The sequence below is a fragment of the Catharus ustulatus genome, chromosome 7 (genome assembly GCF_009819885.2).
Source record: "Catharus ustulatus isolate bCatUst1 chromosome 7, bCatUst1.pri.v2, whole genome shotgun sequence".
NCBI classification, from domain to species: Eukaryota; Metazoa; Chordata; class Aves; order Passeriformes; family Turdidae; genus Catharus; species Catharus ustulatus.
Genome location: NC_046227.1, coordinates 24,128,003 through 24,152,920, shown reverse-complemented (window position 1 = coordinate 24,152,920; position 24,918 = coordinate 24,128,003). Strand labels below are relative to the sequence as shown.

General features: G+C 51.7%; 1 protein-coding gene across 1 annotated transcript; it reads right to left on the bottom strand.

The window, feature by feature from the left end:
• Positions 1-4,249: 4,249 nt before the first annotated feature.
• On the bottom strand, positions 4,250-24,509 carry IGFBP5 (insulin like growth factor binding protein 5). Its single transcript, XM_033065416.2, has 4 exons — positions 23,188-24,509; positions 5,227-5,453; positions 4,945-5,064; positions 4,250-4,554 (listed from the first exon to the last, which is right to left on the bottom strand). Exons 1-4 carry the CDS (start codon positions 23,516-23,518, stop codon positions 4,423-4,425), a joined length of 810 nt encoding a protein of 269 aa, XP_032921307.1. The 5' UTR covers positions 23,519-24,509; the 3' UTR covers positions 4,250-4,422.
• Between the last annotated feature and the right edge of the window lie 409 nt (positions 24,510-24,918).

Here is a 24,918-nt window from a genome sequence, read left to right as displayed (position 1 = left end):
TAAGCTTGCAGCTATTACCAGTCACCTAGCAGATTGCTCTAGTATCCAAAGGTCCCCTAAAGCATTGCCACATTTTACCCCATGCCCTGTAGCTCCCTGAGCACCCTTGTGGAGCCGGCTGAGCCCCCCAAGAGACCCGACAGGCGGCCGTGGGTGCTCGGCGCTGGAGCAGCTCACTGGCAGGCCCTGGCATACAGATGCTCCACGAGGGTCAGGCACGAGCTAACTGAATGCATAACTTTATTAAATAAATGCTTTGTCATGAGAAAAGACAAAGATCAAAGAGTAACATAAATTATAAGTTGAATAAATAGTATACAGCAATCTTCACTTTTTAATAAAATGTGAGATTTTTTTTTAAGTACAAAATGCTAAACAGAGCATTAAGCTCTTCTTCCATTGTCAGTTTTTCACAAACTGCTTTTTTTTTTTTTTCCCACCAGTAAGATTATGAGTATTTCTTGTTTACTGGAAAAAAAAAAAAACAAAACAACAAAACCAAAACGAAACAACAGAGCTACCGTATGTATGTAAAGCTATAAAAAGCTACCGTAAAATGTGTAGTGAGTATTGCTTAAAGATAAAAACCAGGCAGGAAACTCGGAATCTGGTGTGTTTTAACAACTGTGTTACAACGGTGGGTAACGTGCGTGGTGACGTCTGTCCCGGTGGCAGTGGCGGCAGCTGGTGGGGCTGGGGAGGGGGCCACAGCAGGCAGGGCTCCTAGCCAGGGCCAGGACAGCGGTCTGGAAGCGAGGTGAACTGACAGTTCTTTAAATATACAATGCTCCATTTGGGGGAAAAAAATCAACAACAACAACAAAACAAAACAAAAAAAGAAAACTAAACCAACAGTAAAGAATTTTCATGGGGAAGGTGGAGAAAAGGGGAAGGGGGGAGAGAGCGGAGAAATAGTGCAAAATGCTCTTGTACTAGTGGTTTTCAAAGTCCACTGCAGTACAGACAAGGGGTAGCCCAGCCACTGAGCGCCACTCCCCGGGCAGATGTGGTGGAAGGGCTGTCCTGAGCCATCCTTGTCCTCTCCTTCCCAGCTCGCATCCTAGATACCACCGTGGGCTTGGCGCAAATACCGTAGCCAGAGACCCCTGAGCCTCACGATCCCCCGATGCACAAACTACCAGCATCTCCTGGTGTGCCTCAACCCTCCCCAGCTTCCAAATCTGCCCCTTCTGGTTCTCTTATCCTAAATGCAGATGGGTGCTGCTGGGTGCTGAGAATGGGAGCTCCTCATCACTGCCACCCCAAAGGGTGACGAAGCCCTCCTGAAGTCACTCTCACTCCCAGCCCAACCCAGGCTCCAACCCCAGTCCTAAATATTAGTGCAGCCTGTAAACAGCCTCGTCCTGCCGGGGTCCTTAAGGGAGTGGACAGCTGGGGGGGTCACTTGGTGCCCCATCCTGGGAGCCAAGGTGATCTGAGGGGTGAGGGTGGTGCAACCCAAATGTCCATCATCCTCCCCCCAGGTTCAGAGGGACAGGACAGGCAATGCCTTCCCAGCATGGGGTGTGCAGGGGTGTGGGAGGCTGTGTGGGATGGATTTCAGTACTCTGGGCTCCCAGGGCCCAGACTTGTTTTGTAGGGAGAGGATGGAGCATCGTCCTGTGTCCCCTTCCCAGTGTGTGGTGGCCCCATTGTCACACAACCATGGGGCCCTGTGAACTAACCCTCACCCTGCAAAAGCATCCTCCCTGAAAGGCAAGGTCCATGGGGATCTGCTGCCCTCTGCCTGCTCCCATCCAACCCCGGGGGCACATCTCCTTTCTCTGCAGCCAAAGGCTTTCAAGTTTTGGGAAATTAAACAATGAAACAAACAAACAAACAAAAAAAAAAGCAAGAAAGAGGAAGAGAGAAGGAAGGAAGGGTCCTGGGAAAGGTGGTACTGGCCTATGACAATCAGGAGGTTTTGCACAGGGATCAGCAAGCAGACAGTGTCAACAATGGTGTCCAGTGGCCCTTGGGGTTAGCTCCTCCTCCTCCTGCTGTCTTCACCCCATTCTTCACTCCTCTTGCACCCCAGCATTGACCCACCACTCTGGTTAAACCAACCCTGCTCCATCAGCCCTGCAGAGCCTGGAGGGGTCCTTCTCCCAGCTCCCACCATGCTCCCCTCCAACAACACGTAGTTACCCCACTCCAACAGGCTTTTTTGGGGGCAGATCTGCATTTGGTGGCACACTTCCTTCTTTTCAGCATGGGAAGATGCTTTGTCCCCAGGCTGAAATGTGTTCTGCTGTCTCCGTGGAAGTCCATAGGCAAAACGTGCCCCCACTGTCCCTTGGAGGGAAATAACTGCAGGTGTCCAGTCCTGCCCTTCATCAGGGCAACATCCTGGTGGGGGGCCCACGGGGTGCTTAGGGGAGTAATGTCATCTCATGGGAGGCTATGAGGGCTCCCAACCTGTGATGGTAAGAAGGTTTCACCAGAACCCCTTAGTGCGGAATCCCCCTTGTCGCATCCCCACTGGTGGGGCCCCAGTCGTGCTGTGGACCTCCATTTTTCTCTGCCCAGGTCCAGGAAGCTCGAAGGGATTTAGGGGTTCAGGAACCTTCCACCTGAGATCAGCTGTGTCCTTTGGCCAGCGCTAGCTGCCAGCTCCAGCCATAGCAGTAGGATGTGGTTCCCAGTGGGTGTGTTTCCCCACCACAGCACACAGACCCCACAGCTCCCTTTCCTTTAACTCCTTCCGTTAGCTGCAGGATCTCCTCCCAGCACCAACATTGTGGAGACCCTTGTCATGGATAAGCAAGAGGCAAGAGTCCCAAAAATCAAATGCAAATGTTAAAAACAACAAATGAGTCAGGCAGGCAGCCGAGGGCTGTCCCAGCATGCCTAAGGCAGTGGGTCTCCATGGTGCAGTGGCTGCTGTCACTCGACAAGGAGCTGGGTCCCAGGTTGAAGGCAAGGGCCCATCACAGGATCTTACTGCAGGGAAGATGGAAATCAGCCATGGCAACATGAGCAGTATCCTCAATGCAAAAGGATGGAGACTGGCATTTTCCTACCCATGGAGAAAGGTATAAACCAGCCTTAAGAAATAACCACGATGAAGCAAAGTGGAGGTTTGGGGTTTTTTTTCCCCTGGAGCAAACCACATTTTTGGCTGTGGAAAAAAAATAACCAAAAACAAAAAACCAAAAACCAACATCTCCATAGTTGGTCATCTTTGTGGTGGCAAAGGGTGGTGAAGAGTTTTGGCCCTGATTCCCCTGTTCCCATGTAGGGATACTTCAGTCTGAACAGTGATGCAGTCCTCAGTGTTGATGAGGCCCTGATTCCACAGGCACCTATGCTCCTCCATAACTCTGTTTCTGTGCTTAATCCAGCAGGTTTGTTTTTTGGGGGGGCAGCATATCCCCCAATTGCGTATTACATTGAAACCTCCAGATTTCAAGGTGAAGTGTTGCAAGGAGGAAAAGCCACATCAATGCACACACATGTGCACATAGGTGACAAACTTTCACACCTGGATGGACAAAGGTCAGAGTCCTGCTTGTCCAAGAAAATTTCTGACCTTCCAATCAAGATGAACTGGACAGGAAAGGCTGTACTTCCTTTTGTGATGATTTTTTTTGAAGTCCACAGATACTTTCTGAGGGTATTTGTGCTGTTGCAGGATCTGTGTTTACCTCCCCAGCTTATCTCCAGACATAAAGCAAACAGTCCTGGTCTCCTCCCTTGCTGAAATCTGCCTGGAGTGGGGGCAGTCATCTGAGATGGAAATCAACTCAAGTGAATCCCAGCAACATGGGGAGGACACTCTGGAGGACTGCAAGGGGAACGTTGGTGGCCACGAGGTTTTCTCTCAAGACCCTTTAGAAATCAACTACCTAACACGAAAAAAATATAAAAATAAAAATTAACCTGCCCAAAACCCGTACTGGAAAATCACCAACTTGGAGAGCTTCCTACATCAGGGTGACCTCTGCCTGTGGCAGAGGGGTGCAGGCAGCGTTGGGGAGAGGTGCAGGACGGCAGAGCGGCCATGGCTGGTTTGTCTCTGGCTCTATCCTTTCCTTGCTGAGTCCTTGTTGTCAAAAGGCTGTTGTAGATTCCGAGTCCTCAGTTTCTTCAGGGTTTATTTTTCTCTCTTCTCTGTTTTTCCTTTTATCTTCTTTCTTTTCTCTTCTTTTCTCTTTTCTTCTCTTTTTTCATTTTCTTTTTTCTTTTATCTTTTTTCTTTCATTTCTCTCTTTTTACTTTTCCTTTCCTTACTTCTCTCCTTTCTTTCTTTCCCTTTCTGTTTTTTTCATTTTCCTTCCTTTCTCTTGTTTCTTTTCCTTTCTTTTTTTCGTCTTACATGAGATGAAAGGAATCGGAGTCCCGGGGCGTGGGGAGGTGCGGAGGGGAGGGTGGAAGGGAGTCTGGGTAGATAGTGATGGGGCGGAGGGAGGGGATGCGGCTTCACTCCACATTGCTGCTGTCGAACGCGTGGCACTGCAGGTCTCCGCTCAGGTAGTCAGTCCCGGGCAGTTTCATGCCATACTTGTCCACACACCAACACAGCCCACGCTTCCGGCCCCGGGAGGGTTTGCACTGGGGAGACACCCAAGGGCAGAGATCAGGAGCTGGTCACCAGACCCTCTATGGTCCCCTCCCTGGGGGCTAGACCTCGCCCCTTCCACACCACCAATGCAATCCCCATGGTAGGATCTGGCTCCTGCTCTCTGCTTTCAGCACATCCCTGTCCCTGCTGCTTCCCCAGCCCAGGGTTCTCTGAGGGTTTTCCCCCTCCCTCACCAGCTCCTTCAGGATGCTTGCTTCAGGCCAGATGGCACTTGGAGCCATCAGCAAGGCAACCCACCACCAAAGGTGTCTGGAGATGCTTGCAGCAGCACCCCAACTAACCCAGCAAAGTGAAAACCTCCATCCTTCCCACCCAGGGCAGCAGCAGAGAAAAGCCTTCCTGGCTGGGGAACATCATACCTGCTTCCTCTTGTAGAAGCCCTTGCGGTCGCAGTTGGGGAGGTGGACGGCACGGGGAACCATCCGCTGGCTGCTCTTCAGCTCCTGCAGGGACGCCTCCATGTGCCTGCGGCACGGGCCCTGCACGCAGGGAGAGCAAATGTGAGAAGGGAAGCACCTCACAGAACCTTCCAGCTGCAGAAGCCCCCAGGTCTCCCCGACTGCTACCATTTCCCAGGGGTAAAAGCCCTCCCGCAGTCACCTTCCATGGAAGCCTCATGGAGGGAAGGTGAAGGCACCCACCAGCTCAAACTCCTGCCGGAGCTCGGGGATGACGACACGAGGGTGAGCTGTGTTCTCAGCCATGCCCACAAACTTGGCCAGGGTCAGCTTCTTCCGGCGGTCCTTCTTCAGAGCCTCAGCCTTGAGCTCAGAGAGGCGCCCGTGCTTGGGCCGGTAGGCCTTGGGTGGGTAGGTCTCCTCTGTCATCTCCGATGTGGTGGGTTCCTCATGCTCCCGGGACTCCCGTTCTGCAAGGGAAGTGGTGATGAGTGGGGCTTGCTTTTGCACAGAGAGCCTCCTGCCCAACCCCAGGGGAGATCTTTACACCAGGCAGGATGAAAACAACCAAAGGAATCCTTTTCCCAGCTGCTGCCTACAGCCCTGGCTTTATCCCACTGTGTGTGACTTCACAAGGTTTTTGTGTGACCTCTGAGCTTGGGACAGGAAGATGTCTAGAGGATGTGGAGGAGTCACAGGTCTAGGATGCATTTCCACATACAAGTGCCATCATTGTTTATGTGGAAAAAGACTGGTGTGAGGGTCATCCTACCTCCAGGAAGGGCTAGATGACACATAATGAGGCAGAAAAGCCCCTGTTTATCTGTGTTGAGAGGATTAAGTGAAAATTCATACGTCGCCCTGCCTTGAGAAGGCAAGAGCACAAGCCAGGAAAGCTTGAAGATGAGACAATTCCAAAGCCAAGGTCAATCACACAGCACAGCCACCATGTGGCTGGGCAGACACTTCAGCAGTGATACCAAAGATGTGGCTGACAAGTGCTGGGATCTCCAGGGTCCCCAGCTTGCAGCCCCACTTGTGGGATCAAACCACCTCCCATCTGCTGGCACACACCAAGCAGCCAGCAAAGCCAAGGGTAACACTGCCAAGTAATGCTGCCTGACTGCCACTGATGGGACTGACAGCAAAGGGAGCCATGTTCAGGTTCTGTCCATGGCACCCATCTTCCTGTAGACCCCCCTGCATAACCTCTGCTGGCAGGATGCAGTCAGGAGCCCTGAGCAATCATATAGAGGAGCAAGCTGGTGGCAGTCTAAACTTAGATGACTCGTGACATTTAGTACAACCACCAGAGTGAAAAAGAGTTATTTCTCTAATAAATGTGAATACAGTTTAAAGCTCCTGAGATTCCCAGTCTCCTGACCCCTGGGTCCCCAGCTGTCTGGAATTGACAAAAAATTTGTGCTGCGACCAGCAAGTGATCATGAGGAAACTCACTGCAGCAGAAGGAAAGCATCAGAGTAGCTGAAACCTGTCCCTGAACAGCATCTCTTGCAATTTCTATGCCAGTGAACCCAGTTCATCACCTCCTACAGGAGGGAAAAAAGGCTGAGGATTAAAATAAAAGCAGATACACACCCCCAACAAGGCAAATAGGATTCTTTCTGCAGACCGACTGCGTCCTAGAGCCCAGATGCATCACCAGGAGGAGGAAAGGTGAAGAGGATGCCACTACTGCCCAGGGATGCCTGAGGATGCCCAGCAGGGGGGACAGATGAGACGCTCAGTGGCAGATGGCAGCGCCAGACTGTCACACACACCTCAGCTGGGGGCTTGGAGGTGACCGAGCAGATAGGCTGGTCACTGGGTACCACAGCTACAGGTCTCCTATTCCTCCTTGCCAAGGTGACCTTGCACTCTCCCAGCAAAAAATTGAAAGTTTCTCACGGTCACTTATTTATCAAAGTAGCCCTTTGTGTTTGATCAGCAAACCCAACTCGAAGCTCTCCTAACTGCCAAGAGCAACATAAACCAATCCCTGCCCCATCCCCAGGACTCGTGTGGGTCCCCAGGACAGGATAATTTTGCCATTTTTCAATGATGCTCATATGCTTGGGGTTTTATTCGTTGCTGCAGGACTCAACTTCCTGCACAGATCAGGACTCCTCTACTTTAAGAGGATGACAGACAGGGGATAGAGAAGAAATTGAGTAAACTGGGAATTACTTCCCAGAGAATGAAACAATACAAGGTGCAGCTGAAGTACCTCCTTTGCCTCAAAAAATATTCTGGCAAATGAAGGTCTGAAAGAAGAACAGAGGCACCTGCAGTGACTAAGCCCTTCTTATGGCAGTGGGACACGCTGTGTTCTGTCCCAGGAATCCCCTCTGGCACCCACGTCCAGGGCTGGAGAAGGTGTTGCCAGAGAATGGGATGCCCTGGGCTGCCTTACAGTAATGAGGGGAGGGAAGTTTCACACTGGTGCTGGCAAGCCCCCAGTAACACAGGAGGGACACACCTCATTACCTCCGCAATAACAAATAAGTGAGCTTCTTAGGGCAATCCTAACAAATAAAAATAAATAACAAATAAAGGATACAAGGCAGTGAGGATTCAGTTAGAAAAACAGTACAGGGTGTCCAGTCCCCAGGACTCAGCATGCAATGGGTGTTTGCAGCAGCTCAGACTGCTCACATGGTCAGCAGCTTTACCCTCTTGAACTCACCTTATCCCTCCTCTCCCTGCAAGCTGCCAGCAAGCCTGAGTGAGCTGGGGACTAACATGGAGCCCTTTCAGCAAGAATGACTGGGAGCCACAGAAGCCCTGTGCTCTTGCAGACAACTGATGTGCAGTATAAGCTGCCCAGATCCCACCCTGAGCCTGGTGCTTTCTGCAGGGCTGAAAAAGCACCTGGAACTGACCCCCTTCACTCTCCCTGGCATGCATGTGTTCCCCCTCAGGTGGGAATGTGTGCTTGGGATGTCATACAACAACTGATAGAAGTGATGGGACTCCTTCATCTGTGACTCAGCAGTGGTGTCTAGTTTGGGTTGTTATATCCCAGTGAAAACTCCACGGATGCCTTGAAGGGAACCCTTTCCTCCATCCTCTTATGTTTTTTATAGCCTAATTTCCTTCAACAACAAGGCTGACACAAACCCTTCTTCTAAGAAACCAGTTTTGACAAAGTGAAGGGCAGAGGTCTCTGACAGAAACCCCTGACAAGCTCTGGGCAGTGGTAAGGGGCCTTCCCAGTGCCAAGAGGAGAGGGAAGGGCAGAGCTGGGGCAGGCAGCACCCCTGCAGCCCCTCTCTTCTCTTCCTGGCTGGCCCATCACCTGAGCAGCCCACTGCTGCCAGACCAGACACTCACATCAGCATCTCCAGAGCTCCTGCACCCACCTGCCCATCGTCACCCACCAGCTCATTCATTAACCTCTGCTCTGTCTGCCCCCAGGCTGGCTCATGGCAGGCAGCGTTTGGCACTACTGTGCCTCCATGCCTGAGGAGATGCTCAGGAGCAATGCCCAGTTTCCCCAGATGAGCCCTACTTGTGTCAAAGACTCAGGAAGGAGTTCAGGCTGGAGTTCCTCCTCCCTCACTGTCAGGTTCTAGCCTGCCACACAGCCCCTTCCCGCCTACTCCCATCTGTGCCAGCCTGGTGGCCACCTGCAGAGGCAGAGCTGCCTCTCTGGGGGCACACGGCATGGGCAAAGCCCGCTGCATCCCTGTGGGCTTAGGCCATGGGCAGGAAGGCCCTGGTCATGGTGTCCCCAGATCAGGGACAGTGGGAAGCAGGAGGTGATGGCTTGCACAGCTCCATTCCAGCCCCCCACAACTCAGGAGAGGATCACCTCCCAGTAGAGGTCTCAAGCTTACTGGCACAGAAAAATGACATGGAAGAATGATATTGCTAGGCAAGCTGAGGATGCCTGACTAGCTTGGAAGTGGCACATGGGCTGTAGACACCTCAAAGGGATATTGACCCTACAGCCAAGGCAGGAGACTGAACTCAGAGCCACCCCATGGCTTCATGTCTAGTCTGATCCACTGTTGCCCAGGGAAAGAGGGGCAAACATCTGGAAAAGTTCTTAACACAGGCCAGGCCAAAAGGACTGTGCTGTTGATATCTTAATCCATGAGCCCTGGGAGGCAGAAAATACCGACAGCAGAGCATGGGCTGTCCTGTGCCCTGGGCTGAGGCATAGTGTCCTCTCCTCACTCCAGGCTAGCCAGAGGAAGCTCTCTAACAGGAACCATTTCCAGCTGTTCCCTGCAGAAGGGAAGGGCAGTAGCAAAATACCAGCCCCTGTTTCTGGGAAGCCACAAATTGCTCCTGTCTGGCTGCCTGCTGTCCTTAAGAGATATCACCCAGAGCAGACTACACATCATCCTGCCCCGCATGAAAACCCAGCCTGGTGCTCCTGGGCTTCAGATGCTTTGGACCCATGTGAAGTCCCAGTAAGGTGGTGGGTGCTCTCACATAGGGGAGCAGAGTATGTGGAACACTGCATCCCTGCCTGCTGACATTACAGAGTGGAGCATGAAATTTTTTCCAAATGGCTGGGAGGCTCGAATTTTTTGTAACACATTTTCATTGGTTTCTGGCAGAAAGGATCTATTGACCGCTGCTGCTAATGAACCGTGCTCGTTACACCCACAGCCCACTGCAAGAGGACTTGCTGTCCTGTCCAACACCACCCCCAAAAGCCACATGCACCTAAGAAGTACAGGCACAACCACAGCACAACCCTGCTAAACAGCCCTCTTGATTATTATCATGATCATTATTATTTACAGCAGAGGCACTCACATAATACACCGCTTAAGCAGGAAGGTGTTGGAGAAAGACTTAATGGGGACCTCAGTTAAACCTCTAGCACAGGAAAAACACAAACGTCACTCACAGAGACTTTGAGAATTTGCCCAGTCCTTCCTCTGCCCCAAACTCAGCCATCTCTGTTCAGAGGTGCTCATTGCATATGGGGCTTATACAGGAATTCTCTTATTAGGTACCTGACTGGTAAAAACCCTGAGTATTTTCCTCCCATCTGTTACCACTCCAGAGGAGGGGACATACTTGACCTACACCAAAACTTCCTGGACAGGAAAATAAAAATTCCTCCTTCCTGGTCAGCACACAGAGACAGCCACTGTGTTTGCATTCTCAAGATGCAGGCAGGGAAGGGATGATGCAGGCAGAGAAGGGATGCAAAGAGAGGAGAATCATCTCATCTCGCACCCTTTGGCAGCTGGAGAGTACAACTGAGCAAAAGCATTCCTGAGCTCCCCAGAGGCCACCAGACTCAGCCCCGGCAGAAGCCCAGGAGCTTTCACCCGGCTAATGAAGAACAGCTCTCTTACATTACATCCCAGGCACAGCCCCCAGCGCAGTGGTGACCGGCCCCCAGCCCTGCTGGGGTGGTCAGTGGAGTGGCCCAGGCGCTGTGCCTGGGCTGGGGTCACTGCTGACACCACCGCCCTGGTGAGGTCAGGCAGTGAGCTCAGGCAGCCGCCCAGCCTGAGGCCATCTGGCACCAGGGCTGCGGACGGAGGCTCCAGCCAGTCCCTTCACTAGCCCAGGGTGTTGTCTGCCAAGAGCCAGCTGCAAAGTGCCTTGGACTCTGAACGAACTTTTGTGCTTTGGTGGGGTCTTGGCATCAGGCCGGTGCAGTCTATCTGGTAGGGACTGGCAAGGGAGTGTGCTGGTAATGCTTGCAGGTGATGAGAGGTTCAGAGGAGACACCACACACCGAGAAGGAGAGAGCAGCAGCCCTGCTGGGACTGCCACCCCACCTCCCACAGGTCTCAGCAACGTGCAACAGACACTTAAATCTATGTCATGTAACACCCAAATGCTAACACTGAGGTGTTCTGGACGGCCAAACTCCATGTGTAAGTCATTGCAGACATGCTGCACCCTCCAAATTGTGACCAGCCCCATCATTTGGCTTGGGTAACGATTTTAGGGTGGAGCGAAAGTCCAGTCTCCTCTCCTGTGACTCCAATTATCACACTTAGGCCTCCAAAGGTCTGAAGTTAACGAAGGTAACTCCCACCACCTCTTCAGTCTTGGTCCCCTTGCAGCCTGTGATGTACTTCCCATGGGTCAAGCTGTTTTGCAGACACAGGAGCAGTAGTAAGAAAACACAGAACCTACTTCCTTCCCTGGGAATTAGGAACTTCAACAGCTGCCAAAGGCAGCAAAACACTTTTGTGATTTGCAGAGTGTGGAAGGAAGTCTTTAGCAGTCAAAGCACTGTGAAGTGCTCCCAGAAACACTCCCTCTGTCCCACCACACCCAGTCACCTACCAAAGACAGATGATCAAAAACCTATCAGTCCATGGCTCAAAAGCCACACAAGTTTTTGGAAGAGAGGCTCCAGGGTATTCCAGTATCTTATACTCCTGTGACAACATGGTGGAAGTTGATGAGACCTCATTCCCTTGCTCCACTGAGACACCTTTTAAGGGAGGGATATGGATCAGTAAAGCCAAGCTCAGGAAGAGATGGAAAAGCATCTAGAGATTTGGCTTGGAAGGCTAAGGCTTATCTCCATTTAATTAAGCCAAGAGCCAAGGAGGGTGCTTGGGAACAGCTCAGGAATACCTGAAGAACCTCAGAGAACAGGCACTGATGGCAGAGAGATGTGCTATTCTGTGGCCTTTTTTTTTTTAAAGTTATTGTTTGGGCTTTGCTGAACTAGCCTGGAAGACCAGCTCTTTCTCAGATGATGATGATGACGATCATCAGGTGATTAATGTCTCCTCAGCAGAAACCTGCGGATGCAGATTCTGCTGTATCAGCCAGGGCTCACCTGCAGAGCGTGAATATCAGGTGCTTGGGCTGCCCCCAGGTTCACACAGGATTTCTGGGAAAGGGAGATCATCATCCTGATGACCTCGGTGTCCTCATACAGAGCTGGATGGGGGAGAAATGCAGCTCAGCATGTGGGAAAGGAGCTCTCAAGGGAACCAGCTCAGGTTTTGGTCTGCTCTGGAAGTGCAGGGCCTATCTGTAGGTGTGGATCTCTGGGTCAGCACGACTTCACAGTGCCAGCAAATGCTATGGAGGTGGGAGAGGTACAGCTATGGGAACTGGAAGCTTAAGGAAGTATCTGTGTTGCTATGTGCCAGATGGTAACTTTCCTGAGTTACCCTTCCTTACTGCAGTCACAAAACTGTGACAGCAACCCTGTAGAGCAAGGAGAAAAGCAGGTTTGGATATGGGGAGCTTCATGATGGAAGCTCCTTCCCTACACACTGCTAGCTGTTAGTTCAGCAGTCTCCAAGCACCTGTGCTGTGTTGGAAGAGCCAAGCTTGGGCACCAGTTGATGGGCTAGGCTGGTGCTGCCTTGAGATTAAAAATAAAGACTGTGGCTGAACAGAAGGTGTTGTCTTTGTCTCTTTCCAAGGATTTCCCAAATCTGTTAACACTCAGTTCTCCATGCAGGTGTGGGAGGTTGCAATGCACATACAGGACACACCAAGAGCAGGTGAGGATCAAGAGGCAGCACAGCCAGAGACTCTGGGTCCTTATGAAAATGATATCTGTCCAAGAGAGACCCAAAATGTCTAACCAATAAAAGAATTGGGAAACTCTCCAGAGTTTCACCCTCCAGTAAGATGATGAACAAATGTTCATCCATTTCAATTAAATGATGCTGATGTGCACCATCTTGCAAAATTGCAGGCACTCTGTTGCTAGATAGCGGCTTATATCAGCCTGACATTTCCTGAACAAAGTCATCTTCCAGAGAACTGGACTGGCAAGTGGAGGGGAAGGAAGTAATGCAGGACTAGATTTATATCAAGAAGCTCCTGTTGCTGATGCACTGATGATAGGAAGATAAAACATACTTCCTTCACATCATCTGGAGACTGCAGATGTTCCCCATCCCATATGCTTAAACTGCAGAAGAAGCTGAGAGCTGAATTATGACCCACAGAAATATAAATAAATCATCTTTCAATATCAGAGTGACCAAGACATATTCTTCCTTCCTGGAAAGGATGAAGTAATTCAGCCTTTCTTAGTCTCATATCTTTTCCAATAAATCCACCCTAGTGGCTGATTTCGCTGGTTGCAATAAAGGAGGCAAAACCCATACCAAGCTGCCAAGAAACTAAGGGCAGAAGAGATTAAAAAAGGAAAACTCAGAGAAGACTGCATGACAGTCTCTGCCTAACTGACACGAAGGGTGAGGAAAATCTGGATTAGCTCCTGAAAGGCAGCATTGAATTGTTCACCAGCACTTTCTCCATGGGGCTTATTTGTGACAAAAAGATGAGAACACACATGCTTTAAGGTTTTCTGAATGAAAACAAAAGGTTGTTTGATCATCTGGCCGCCAGAGATGACTCAGAAAAAATCTTGCCGTGCAGAAATGAAGGAGTTGGAACCCGAAAAGTGTCTATCAAGTGACTATCATTATTGCATGAAAAAGAAGCAGGCAGGGGGACTTTTTGGATGCAGGTATTTCAACATCAGCAGTGGAGGAAGTGTAACTAGGGAGAAGGAGTTTACTAAATGGGGCCTGTCTTTAAAACTCAGGTGAAGAGGGTATCAATATACATGAGACATCAAGAAACCTGGATTTAAAAGCAGGTGCTGCCAGGATGCTGATGCTGTTTTGGTTTCTGAAACCCAAGTATTACAAATCATAATAGAGGCAGGTGCCTTAAAAGCTGACCCATAATCAAAAGAGTGCTACTGGTGGCTATCAAGAGCTGGGATGTCAGTGTGGATATTGTAACCTTTTACCTTAGGAACAGTGTGAAATTCAGAGGAAAATCGTGTATTAAAGGACAGGATCCTGAGAAAAGGATGTCCTACCAAAAATGCAGACACTAGAGGTTATGCAGACACTAAGCTCTTCGGGCTGTTTATGGATGAAGGTGGCTTTTGCCTTTTGGACAGGGTTTTGAATCTGATTTTTTTTCATGCTGAGCATAAGTTTTAACAACTGCCCTACTGGAACTGAATCCAGGAAACATTCCTGCCAAGAGTTGGCAGTCTCCATCCCAAATCTGTCTCCTCAGATGGATATTGAGAGTCTCTGTTGGCCTCAACAGCAGTCAGGAACTGCAAGAGCCAAGAAAGCCAAAGCCCTTGCTCACCACAAAGAGAGAGGAAAAAGCCCATCAAGGTGGAGTGTGAGATGACCTGTGCCAGGTGTTGGACAAGAACTGTTACAACACCAGAAGTATCTCAGGTGTGCAGCTGTGATTGCAAACTCCAGCCTAGCCTGGATTCACTTCTAGGCCTTCAGCCTCACTTTCACAGTTTTGCCTTAAACCAGATGTAAAAGCTGTGTGAGATCATCCATTGCTCATCTCTGTGTCAGCACCAGATGACACATCCTCACATGTACTGTCCATGCTATTACCACCTCTGAGGGATGAAATTTCCAACCTCTGCCCTCAGGACTCCTTTCTTAATGGCTCCTTCTCTTAGAAAGCCTTTGCCTGCAGTAGGCCTGGATGTTATTTAATCTCTCAGTCCACCTAAGTAGGATCACAAAAAAGTGATCACATTCATACTCGGACAAAATCAATAACAAAAAATTTGCCCAAGGTTGATCCTAATGGATGACTCTTGCCTCTCTCAGCCATTTTCCAACCTGTACCACTGCATACATTAGCAACTTCTTTAGGTCCAACACAATGCAAATCCCCATGGATCTCTTGATGGACAAAAGGGCATGGAGCTCCAGTGTGGGGTCTGAAGTTCCATCACCCATTGCCACAGATCTGGAGCCTTTCTACAAGGATAAAATCCTTGTTGCACTTTGCTGTTTCTCCTGCAACCTGAGGCCACTGCTGCTTTTGCAAAACGAAATAACTGGCCACTGAAATGGTTATGAAATTATGCAGTAAAATTTCACCCACGTCTACTATTTCATCAGGAAAGAAGGATGCACAAGTAAGAGCAATGAGTGTATGTCACTTGGTATTCAGATAAAATATCTGAAGACATATATGTAGCTGTGGCAGCATAACTGACAGCCGGACAGGTATAAGACATGCAATTCTTCCCTAGAAAACTTTTCTTCTTTTCCAACATGTCCTTTAAATTAGGAAGTGAAAGCCAGGTTCCATAGTTTTTACTGGCTTATTTAATTACAGATTTTCATCATTAGTCTAACACATAACATCTGATTTCTTAGGCATGAATAATAAGTAGCTCTGTTGATTTAATTGTCCTCTGATGAATCCCATCTGTATTTGGAAAAATAAAATATTTCTACTGTTTTTCTACAAAAAGGAATTATGCATCTTGGCCAACTGTGCCCCCAAAGTTACCTTTAAGAAACATTCCTTCTTCTGTTTAGCTAGGCAATCATTTCCCTAAGTATCTGTCAGGATTACTTTCTTGCCCTTAAATAGCAACCAGACAAGTCATCTCCATCAACATAACAATTATCTCCATCATCAAGCCAGCTGTGTCCATCCAACAAGCAAACAAACCAAACTGCAACAACAGCCCTCCAGGCTCAAAGCTGCAAAGAGCTCTCCAACTCTGCCAGAGCCAGCTGCCAGTGCTGTGGCCCCTCACTCCTTCGAGGACTGAGGCAGCTGGTTCCCATTGAGGGGAGAGGTGCCCAAAAGCTTTGATTCTCTGGCCCTAGAGGAAAGGTGCTCAGCATCCTGCAGGATCAAAGCCTGCCAGGCTAACAGGGAACAGTGTGCCAGTTTGCTGTGGGAGATACTGATCCCCCACTCCCACATTCTGCATGGAAGAGACAGTACCACCGGGGTGGAGTTACAATAAAAAATGATGGCAATATCAGAAGGGTCTGGAGAAAAAGGGCAATAGCAAGAGCAAGGTGTTGTGCACATGCACACCAGAAGTGCCCAGTGACTTCACAAGAATACATTTAAAATGCCTCCTCAAAGTTTAATCTGTCAACCAGCGTCTCTCTCACACACTTGTCCTGGAATCCTCATAGACAGATGACTTACCAAAACATGCTGAGAAATGGATTCCTTGAGAGCAAATTTGCTCACATCAAATCACCGAGAGTCCCAAATTTCTGCAAACACATTATGCTGTCTCCTGCTGGGATTAACTTCAAGCAGTGGATTGACAAGAACACCAAGGGGTCCCCTCAGATCACTAGCATCAAAGAGCCACCTCAAAAACAACATCTTGCTGAGAGTTGCCTTGGATACACAGCTGAAGGAGCTCAGCGTCTTGTGGGGGGTTGAGTGGTGAGGGGATGGGGGATGTCACCATCCAGACCCTTCCAGGATGACCTGAGGCACGAATCATGAACTGTGCCCAGTGATCTGAAATGGGCAGCCCTGGGATCCAGGAGTGCTGGCACAACTGCTGCCCCTCTCCATGTCCTTGCCCTGTGTATCACCCTGGGAGACCCAGTGTGGGGGCTCATGCTCACTGCACCCAGTGGGCCAGCTCTTAGGGGATTCCAGCATGGGGGGGTCAGGCATCCCTCTCCTCCTCACCAGCACAGCCTCCTCATACTTTTGGCTATTCCTGTCCTGATGATAAACAGATAATATCTACTTTTTCCCTGTAAAAAAACTTATAAATGACTAGGTGGTTATCAGGCTGGCTGCCAGTGAGTTCACACAGGCCAAAGATGATCTCTGGATCATCTCTGACCTCTGTATGAATCATCTCATTGGGTCCTGTAGCTTCCTCTGCTCAGTGCTGGATGCTGTTTCTCCTGCCTTCAGTTGCTACATTCCAGCAAATATGCCATCTTTCCCCAGTTCAGATCTTCTTCCACACCTTCCTGAAGGCCAGTTGTTGCTGCCTGGGCATGGAGAAGTTTGCAGGATGGCAGAGACCTCAGTGCCCCTGGCTCCATCTCCTTTCACCTACGACACCAGGCACCAGCACTCTGGCAGGTGGACCAGCTGTCCTTTGCAAGTCACAACTTCACACCTTCTCTGTGGAGAATTTGCTTGCTTGACATGGGAAAATCTGCCCTTAAGAAATCTCTCAGTGTATTATCTTAGTCTAGCCAGAAAACACAAGCCACCTCCAAGCACAGGGGGTGAGTTTTCATCCACACAGCTGGCTGAGAGGAGGATAGATCTTGCATCTATCTCCTTCCTCACCTCCCATTGTTTGATATGCTCACCTGGTGCATCTCATTTCTGAGCCCTCAGTGGGAGGACAGGGTAGGCTGATCTGCACACCAGTATCTGATCTTCATAGCAAAATACGATGTGCCAGTCATAACCAGAACCCCTGCATCTAAGAGAGGTTTGTGTGTGCTGCCTGGAAACCATTCTGCCTCCAGAGACAAGAATGCTCCGTGTGTGTGCTTGCACACATTAGATGTTTATGCAGGCGTGTGTGGGCGTGTGAACACGGGTACGTGTGTGCATATGCTCACACGCGTATCTTCCCTGTGCATATTAATCCTGCTGCTCTGCAGCCCACATCGAGGGGCAGGTGTGTTCCAGCCAAACTCTCCACTTATGTCTGGCCTTGAATTTGCACTACTAAGTGCTTGGGTCAAAAACAACTAAAAAAAAACCCAACCACCAAACAAACCAAACAACCACAAAAAAAAAAAAACAAAAAAAACCAAACCAGGGTGGGGGGCAGATTTGCTGTGCCATGGGTGCTTTTATCTACCCTCTGAGTTAGCACAGGGAAATGAGCTACAACAGTTCTTAGCAGCTCACCCAGCTGGAAGGAGGATGGCAAGCCCCGGAGGGACTGAGGTTGGGCACCCTGGCGAGGCTGCCGGCAGGACTGTTCGGCAGGACTGTTGGCAGGGAGGGTTCGGGGCTGCGCTGCAGCGGAGCCGTGCGGGCAGCGCCCGTTAGGAGGAGGCAGAGCACCGCGCTCCGGGCACAGAGCACCGCGCTCCGGGCACACAGCACCGCGCTCCGGGCAGAGCACCGCGCTCCGGGCACAGAGCACCGCGCTCCGGGCACACAGCACCGCGCTCCGGGCAGAGCACCGCGCTCCGGGCACAGAGCACCGCGCTCCGGGCACACAGCACCGCGCTCCGGGCAGAGCACCGCGCTCCGGGCACAGAGCACCGCGCTCCGGGCACAGAGCACCGCGCTCCGGGCACACAGCACTGCGCTCCGGGCACAGAGCACCGCGCTCCGGGCAGAGCACCGCGCTCCGGGCACAGCACCGCGCTCCGGGCACACAGCACCGCGCTCCGGGCACACAGCACCGCGCTCCGGGCGCACAGCACCGCGCTCCGGGCGCACAGCACCGCGCTCCGGGCGCACAGCACTGCGCTCCGGGCACACAGCACCGCGCTCCGGGCACAGAGCACCGCGCTCCGGGCGCACAGCACTGCGCTCCGGGCACAGAGCACCGCGCTCCGGGCACACAGCACCGCGCTCCGGGCACAGAGCACCGCGCTCCGGGCACAGAGCACCGCGCTCCGGGCAGAGCACCGCGCTCCGGGCACAGAGCACCGCGCTCCGGGCCCAGCGCCTCCCCGGCCTCCCTCTGCCCTGCCTCACACGTGTGACAAACCCAGCCGCACAACACACGGCCGGATGTCTTGAAGCTGGCACAGGAGGTAGCCAGTGTTTCCCACCCCCTTTTGTCAAGCCCGAGGGGACATCCCGCAGTCAGGCAAGCGCTTCCAGTCGCACATGAGTGCCCGTGTCACTGACGTGCCCAAGGCGCGACGATCATTGGGCTCGGGATGCTGCTGCTGCTCAAGTATGACACAAGGAGGCACAATGGCCTCCCCCAGCATCCCTCAGGTCTGCAGAGGCTCCCGTGTGAGCCCAGCCCCTGTGTCCGCTGCAGGGTGCAGGCTCGGAGGGGCTCTGCCCTGCCCTGGAGTGAGTCCAGGGCCGGGGGAGCTCGGGGCCAGCTCCATCACTCATGCACGCACGCACGCACAGAGCCACGTCTTTTCTCCGGTGAACTCTGCTGGCACTCGGCAGGAATTTCATTTGGATCAACTACTTAATATTCTCTCTCCTTCCTTAGAAACCAGGCTGCCGAAAAATCCTTCCAGCCAAGGCCCCTCCTTTCCTGTTTGAACCACCCCATCCCTTCCTCCCCCGTACACACACACACCGCAGAAACCCAGCTCTCTTGCTGGCACCTGATGGATTTCACTCTCTTTTTTTTAAAATATATTGTTATTGAAACTGCAGATCAAAAGAAAAATGGAGATTTTCCTGTTTTGTGTCTGAGGTTTTGCAGGCCTGTTGATACTAGCTTTCACCTTGACAGCTCGGAGCTGCTTTGCCCCGTGGACCCACGCTGCACCAGCCGGGTCCCTCCCGCGGTGCCATGTGCACATCCCGAGCCCTGCTCCCCCGAGCCCTGCTCCCCCGAGCCCTGCTCCCCCGAGCCCTGCTCCCCCGAGCCCTGCCCTGACCCTCACCTGCCCCCGGACCTCGGCACCTAGCTGCACACCTGCCTTGCACATCCCCTCCGCTCACCCCTGAAGCCCCGCAACCCCAAATGTAGAGCGGGCGAGTACGGCAAGGGGGAATGGAGTGGGGGGAAATATGTTGGGGAGCAACAAAGGACGGCACCAAACACAAGCTGCAGGAAATTTGGGCTCGGCAGCACTCCTCCTCCTCCACCTTTCAGCTGACGCAGCAAAGATGATTTTCTTAGGGCTAATTCTGCAAACCCTCCCCCCTTTCCCCTCCTGGTTATCGTTGGCTCACGGTTTCATGAGGAAACTTGCCAAGTCTTGCTCGCTTTCTAGAAAGAGAGCAGGAATGAGAGAGAAGGAAATATTTGACAACCTTTGTTTTTCCATGAGCCTTTTTAGGGCAGCAGGCTCCAATCTGTGCCCTCCGCTCCCTGGTGCTCAGCCTGACCTTGCTGTCTCAGCAGGAGGAAGTCTGGCAGGAGCACAGGGGAGAAAAATGGAAAGACGTGGTATATTTCAAAGGAAACCTAAACAAAACAGAGAAAACCCAGAATCCTGCAGCCTGTGCCATAAATGAAGCTCATTCATGTTTTTTTACCAGGAACAGTCAATTGCAGACGTGATGTTTGGCTTTCAGTAAAGGACACTGTCTGACTGTTGTGGGAGGAAGGACTACAGGGACCATCCTTGTACCTACATATCCATCTACTTAAAACAAGTCCTACTAAGGCTCTTTAATCCCACACTTGCATTCATTTCAGACCTCTGAACAAACCAGGAGGACATCCTGCTCCTTAACTCTAATATTCCTCAGTGCCCCTGTGCCCAGCATACATATGAGGAAACTGAGGCATGGTACCTGTGAGCATCTTGTCCCTGGGCAAGACACCTGCTCCACAGGAGAGCTAAGCCTGGCCTCCCAGGCTCTGGCTCTTGCAGTGCTGCTCAGTGCATTCCTACCTTGTCCATAAGGAGGAAAGCATCTGCAATTTTAAACTTGGCCAGCACGAGGGCAGAAATAGATAGAAATTCTGTTTGATCTAGTCCTCACCACTGTCACATAGTTTATTTTGCAGAGTGCTGATTTTTTTCTCAGCGGTTCGCAGCTCAGGGCCAATTTTGGTCATTGATAGATGGGAGGGCCAGGCCAGCTTCCCCAGTGCACGGTCCCTGTGCTGCTGGCCAAACTGGCAGAGGCCAGAAAGTTCAAGTCAAACTTCATTTCTTTTCTTGCCCTGTTGCTTAGAAACATGCCTATGAAAATATACTTTGCTCTCACACGCTACCAGTCGAATGCCAAGTGACTTTTTTTCCCCCTCTCCCATCCTCAGGAATTCCTGATTTATTTTTTATTTCTTTTCTGCAATTGCATAAATCTCAAGAGGAGCCTGCTGGTCTCCTGTGGCTTCTTGCAGCAGCCTTTCCCATCCAGGCTTATCTGCTGTCTGCGAACAAAACCTGTCAAAAAGAGGCCCCTGCGGCACCTGGGGAGTCCAAACTGGAAGTGCAGGTAGTGCCAGGGGGTTGGTTTGCACGACAAACCTGCCACTGCTTTCCTGTCCCTCTCCTTGTTCATTCAACGGGTGTTCCCCAGCCCAAGAAAATCAGAAGCAGCAGAATTACAAGCGACCTGGCTAAAGTTTTCACACAAAGCACCTGCTAAAGGACCAGTTTCCTTGGGAAGTGCGAGGCAGGTGAAATGGAAGGGTACTTGTGCTGGGAGGAAGAGCCAAAGCTTTTTCAGGTGTCTGTATGGGGCACCCTCAGCACAGGCACAGGGATGAGCCCTGCTCTGCCTTCCTGACCACACTGCCTGCCCCTGGCCACGCACACACACGTGCAGAGTAAATAAACACCAGGATGACGTGCTCTGGGATCCTTTGCCTATCTCTGCTGACAGTGGTTACTGCCCGGCTCCTGGGCTCCACGGCAGGAACGGCTCCTGGCCTCACCCTCTGCTCCCTGTGCAGGTCAGCTCCCAACCCTCATCCCTTACAGCTGCCCTTCAAAAAACCAAGCTCAGCTTTGCTGTTTCTGGCTGATTAAAGGGAGTTTGGACATCTGATGTCATTCGAGGGAGGGGGGAAGTTATTACACACAGAAATTTGGTTTTGCTCTGAAGGATGGTGCGTAGCAACGCAACCACTGCCTGCAAGCAGCAAAGGGGAAAAATAATAAAAGCATCACAATTTATTAGGTGCTAGAAAGGAGAAACGGATTCCCGTTGCACGGGTATAAGCAGACACTTGCTAACAAGTAGAAATGACTGTTTCATGGACCAAAAAAAGTGAGGGTTTCTGGTTTTGGTTTTTTTTTTTTGCCAAGTGGTCCCCCAGACATAGAGACACCCTCCCTACCTCCCCTTCACAGCGTGGCAGAAATACAGATGTGTTTGGAGGAACACAGGGAATCTGTCCTCACATGAGCTACAGGATTCATGGGAGTGAAAGGAGTGTCAAAATGAAGGAGTGATTTTTTTCATGCTTTTGTCACGTGCAAGGTGCAAACACTTCAGAAGCTTGGCCTTGCACTGGTGCTGCCCTGCTCGCCTTCGTGCTTGCTTTTAACCTGTTCTTGCCCGTTAGTAGCCACACCAGTTATTTTTTGCAAATGCATGTCCTGTCCCTAATGCACCTGCTCTGTTCATCTCCCTGAGCTAAAGCCCATCACTCAACAAAGATGTCCAGCAGCTGGCAGACAGAAAGAGCGGGCTGTAGTGATTCCAAGGAGGAAGTGTGAGGCAGAGCAACAAACCTGGGGGTGGCTGAGGACTTTGGGAACGGGACTGCTGGTTGAAAGGAGATGCCCTGCTCTCCTCCGTATTTCAATCTGCAGAGATCCCCTCGGGACCCAGAGCAAGGTGGAGGATATGGTGATAGAAAGTTGTCAGGGAGAGGGTTGAAGACAGGGATGCAGGAAAGATGTAAAGGATGCAGCTGGGGAAAGACGGGTGGAGTTGTGACTGAAAGGGTGCATCTGGGAAGTGGGGAAAGAAAACCCTTTCCACTGGCGATGGGACAATCAGTAGGCGACAATGGAAGGCAGGGTGGGGGGAGGCTGTGAGATGATGCAACAGGAGATTTGACCAGAGCACAGATGGAAGGAAGGATGGGAAAAGTGGCAGGGGGCATGGAAGAACAGTTAGGGGGATGGAAAAGTACCCAGAAAGATGGAAAAGCAACTGTGGGTGTGGGTGGAAGAACAGCTAGAAAGTAGCTGGAAAGGTGGAAAAGCAATAGGGGGGTGAAAGAGCAGCCGGAGAAGTGGTGGAGGTGGAGAAGCAGACAGAAAAGACGGAAAAGCAGCTGGGGGCTTAGAAAAGTTGCTTGTGGAGGGGGTGGGGAGGAGACAGAACGGGGAAATTGACTGAAAGATGGAACAGCAGCCAGGGTGTGTAATTGTGTGAGAGAAGGAGAAAAGTCAGTCAGAAAGGCAGAAAAGTAGCCACAAAGATGGAAAAGCAGCTGGTGGTGGTGCAGGGGAATGGAGGAGCCGGGAAGGCGAAAAAGCACACACGGCGGGGGAGGGGGGGAGGGGGGATGGAGAACCGGGCGGAAAGATGGAAAAGTAGCCGGGAAGGCGGCAAAGCAAGTGGGGGCATGGAACAGCACCTGGGAAGATGGAAAAGCAGCCGGCGGGATGGGAAACCAGCGGCGGGGGCAGGGAAGAGCAGCCAGTGGGAGGGAGCAGAAAAGCAAGCGGAAAGATGGAAAGGGAGCCGGAAAGACGGAAAAGCAAGCGGAGGGTCATGGAAGAGCACCCGGAACGAGGGAAAACGAACGAGGGAGCTGGCGGTGGGGCGGAAAATGCGGGCGGAAAGATGGAAGAGGAGCCGGCAAGGCGCATAAGCACCCGGGAGAGCTGCGGCTGGAGGATCGGGGTCACTCACCGGCCTTGGCTTGCTCGCGGTAGCTCTTCTCGCTGAGGCAGACGGCGGTGCCGTGCAGCAGGGCGTGCAGCGGCTTCTCCTCGCCCTGGCGCGGCAGGCAGCGCAGCCCGCGGGCGCAGCGCTCGGTGTAGACGCCGCAGGGCTGCCCGGCGGGCAGGGCGCAGGTGAGGCAGCAGCCGCAGCCCGGCTCCTTCACCAGCTCGCAGCCCAGCGGCGACGGCGGGCAGAGCGACAGCGCCTTGGCATCGCAGGGCTCGCACTGCACGAAGGAGCCCAGGCACCGCGACAGCCCCGGGCAGGCGCCCAGCAGCACCAGGAGCCGCAGCAGCATCGCGGCGGGGATGCTGCGGGACGGGGCGCGGGGGGTGCCGGCAGCGGGCGGCGCTGGCTTTCCGCTCGCCCCTTCGGGGGCCAAGGGGAAAAAAAAAATTAAAAAAAAATTAAAGTATTTTGAAAAAGAAAATTCAAAAAGGAAAGCGCAGCCCCTGCTTGCAGGCGCCCCACTCTGGGGTTATTCTCGGGGTGCGAAACCCTCCTGCTTTTCTTTTGGCTTTGGGAGAGGGGGAACGTCTAGATTTCCTCCTTTTGTTTTTTTTCCCCCCCTGTTTCTCCTTTTAGGTTTTTCTCGCCTCGAAAGGGGGAATTCGCACCGCGGTCCGCGGGAGCGCAAAAAAGAGGGAGGAAGGAGGGGGGAAAGGGAGCGAAGCCTGCAGGGGTTGCACAGCCTACAGGTTGCAGGGGGAGGCGTGGGGGAGCAGGGGTGTTTGGGGAGGTGGGACGGCGATTTCACACACTCACTCACTCACGCACACACACACACTCTTCCCAAAGGGCTGGGAGGAGGCAGGTTGGGAAGGGAGCAAAGTTCCTTGAAAACCAGTGTCCTGCTAATAATGCATCAAAGCAGTCAAGAGGAGTAGGGAAAAAAAAAAAAAAAAGAAAGAAAACGCAGGACTAGGAAGAGGGGATGCAAAGCTCCCCTCCCTCTTCTTCTGCAGGAGGAAAAGTCTCTCCCGACGCAGCGAGCTGCTGGGAAGCTTGGTATGAAGCAAAGTTGTGTTTCGATCGGCTCTGTTCAACTCTCCCGCTTTCCTCTTCCAAGATTTGCAAAGGGAAAAAAAAAAAAGACGAAAAGAGCAAAAAAAAGAAAAAAAAAGTTTTCTGCAAAGTTGGAGTTTTTTGTTGCAAAGTCGGCAGAGGAGCGGTAAAAAATCAGGGGGAAAGGAAAAAAAAAAAAAGAGGAAAAAAAATCCACTTTGTAGATCTCCCAACACTTTTCCCCTGGAGAAGTTTCTAAAGAGACTGAATACTGCAGAACAGGCTGTCTTTTAAATAGACTGCCTCTGGCTGCCTGCCAGCCCCTCGCTGCAATTTGAGATCCCAATGACACCTCAGCTTGACTAGGTGCCAGCAGCGAGGGCCCTATCAGTGCGCGCCCGGGCCGTGGGGGTGGGGTGCGCGCTCCTGACTCCGGGCTTCAAACCCCGGGCACTGATCAAGGATAATATTATGAGGAGAGACAAGGGAGGAGGAGGGGGAAGGGGAAGCCGAGGATCGCGGGGGGGTGGGTGTGGGGGGAAAGTTCAGATCTTCACGGTTTAAGGAAAAAAAAAAAAAAAAAGCGAAGGGTTGCCGTTGGGTTGCAGGGCAGCGGGAGAGTGGATGGGAGAGGTCAGGGCTGTGAGTTTGGGACTGAGTTAGCAGTGCCTGATGTGAGGTGCTGTGCCCTGT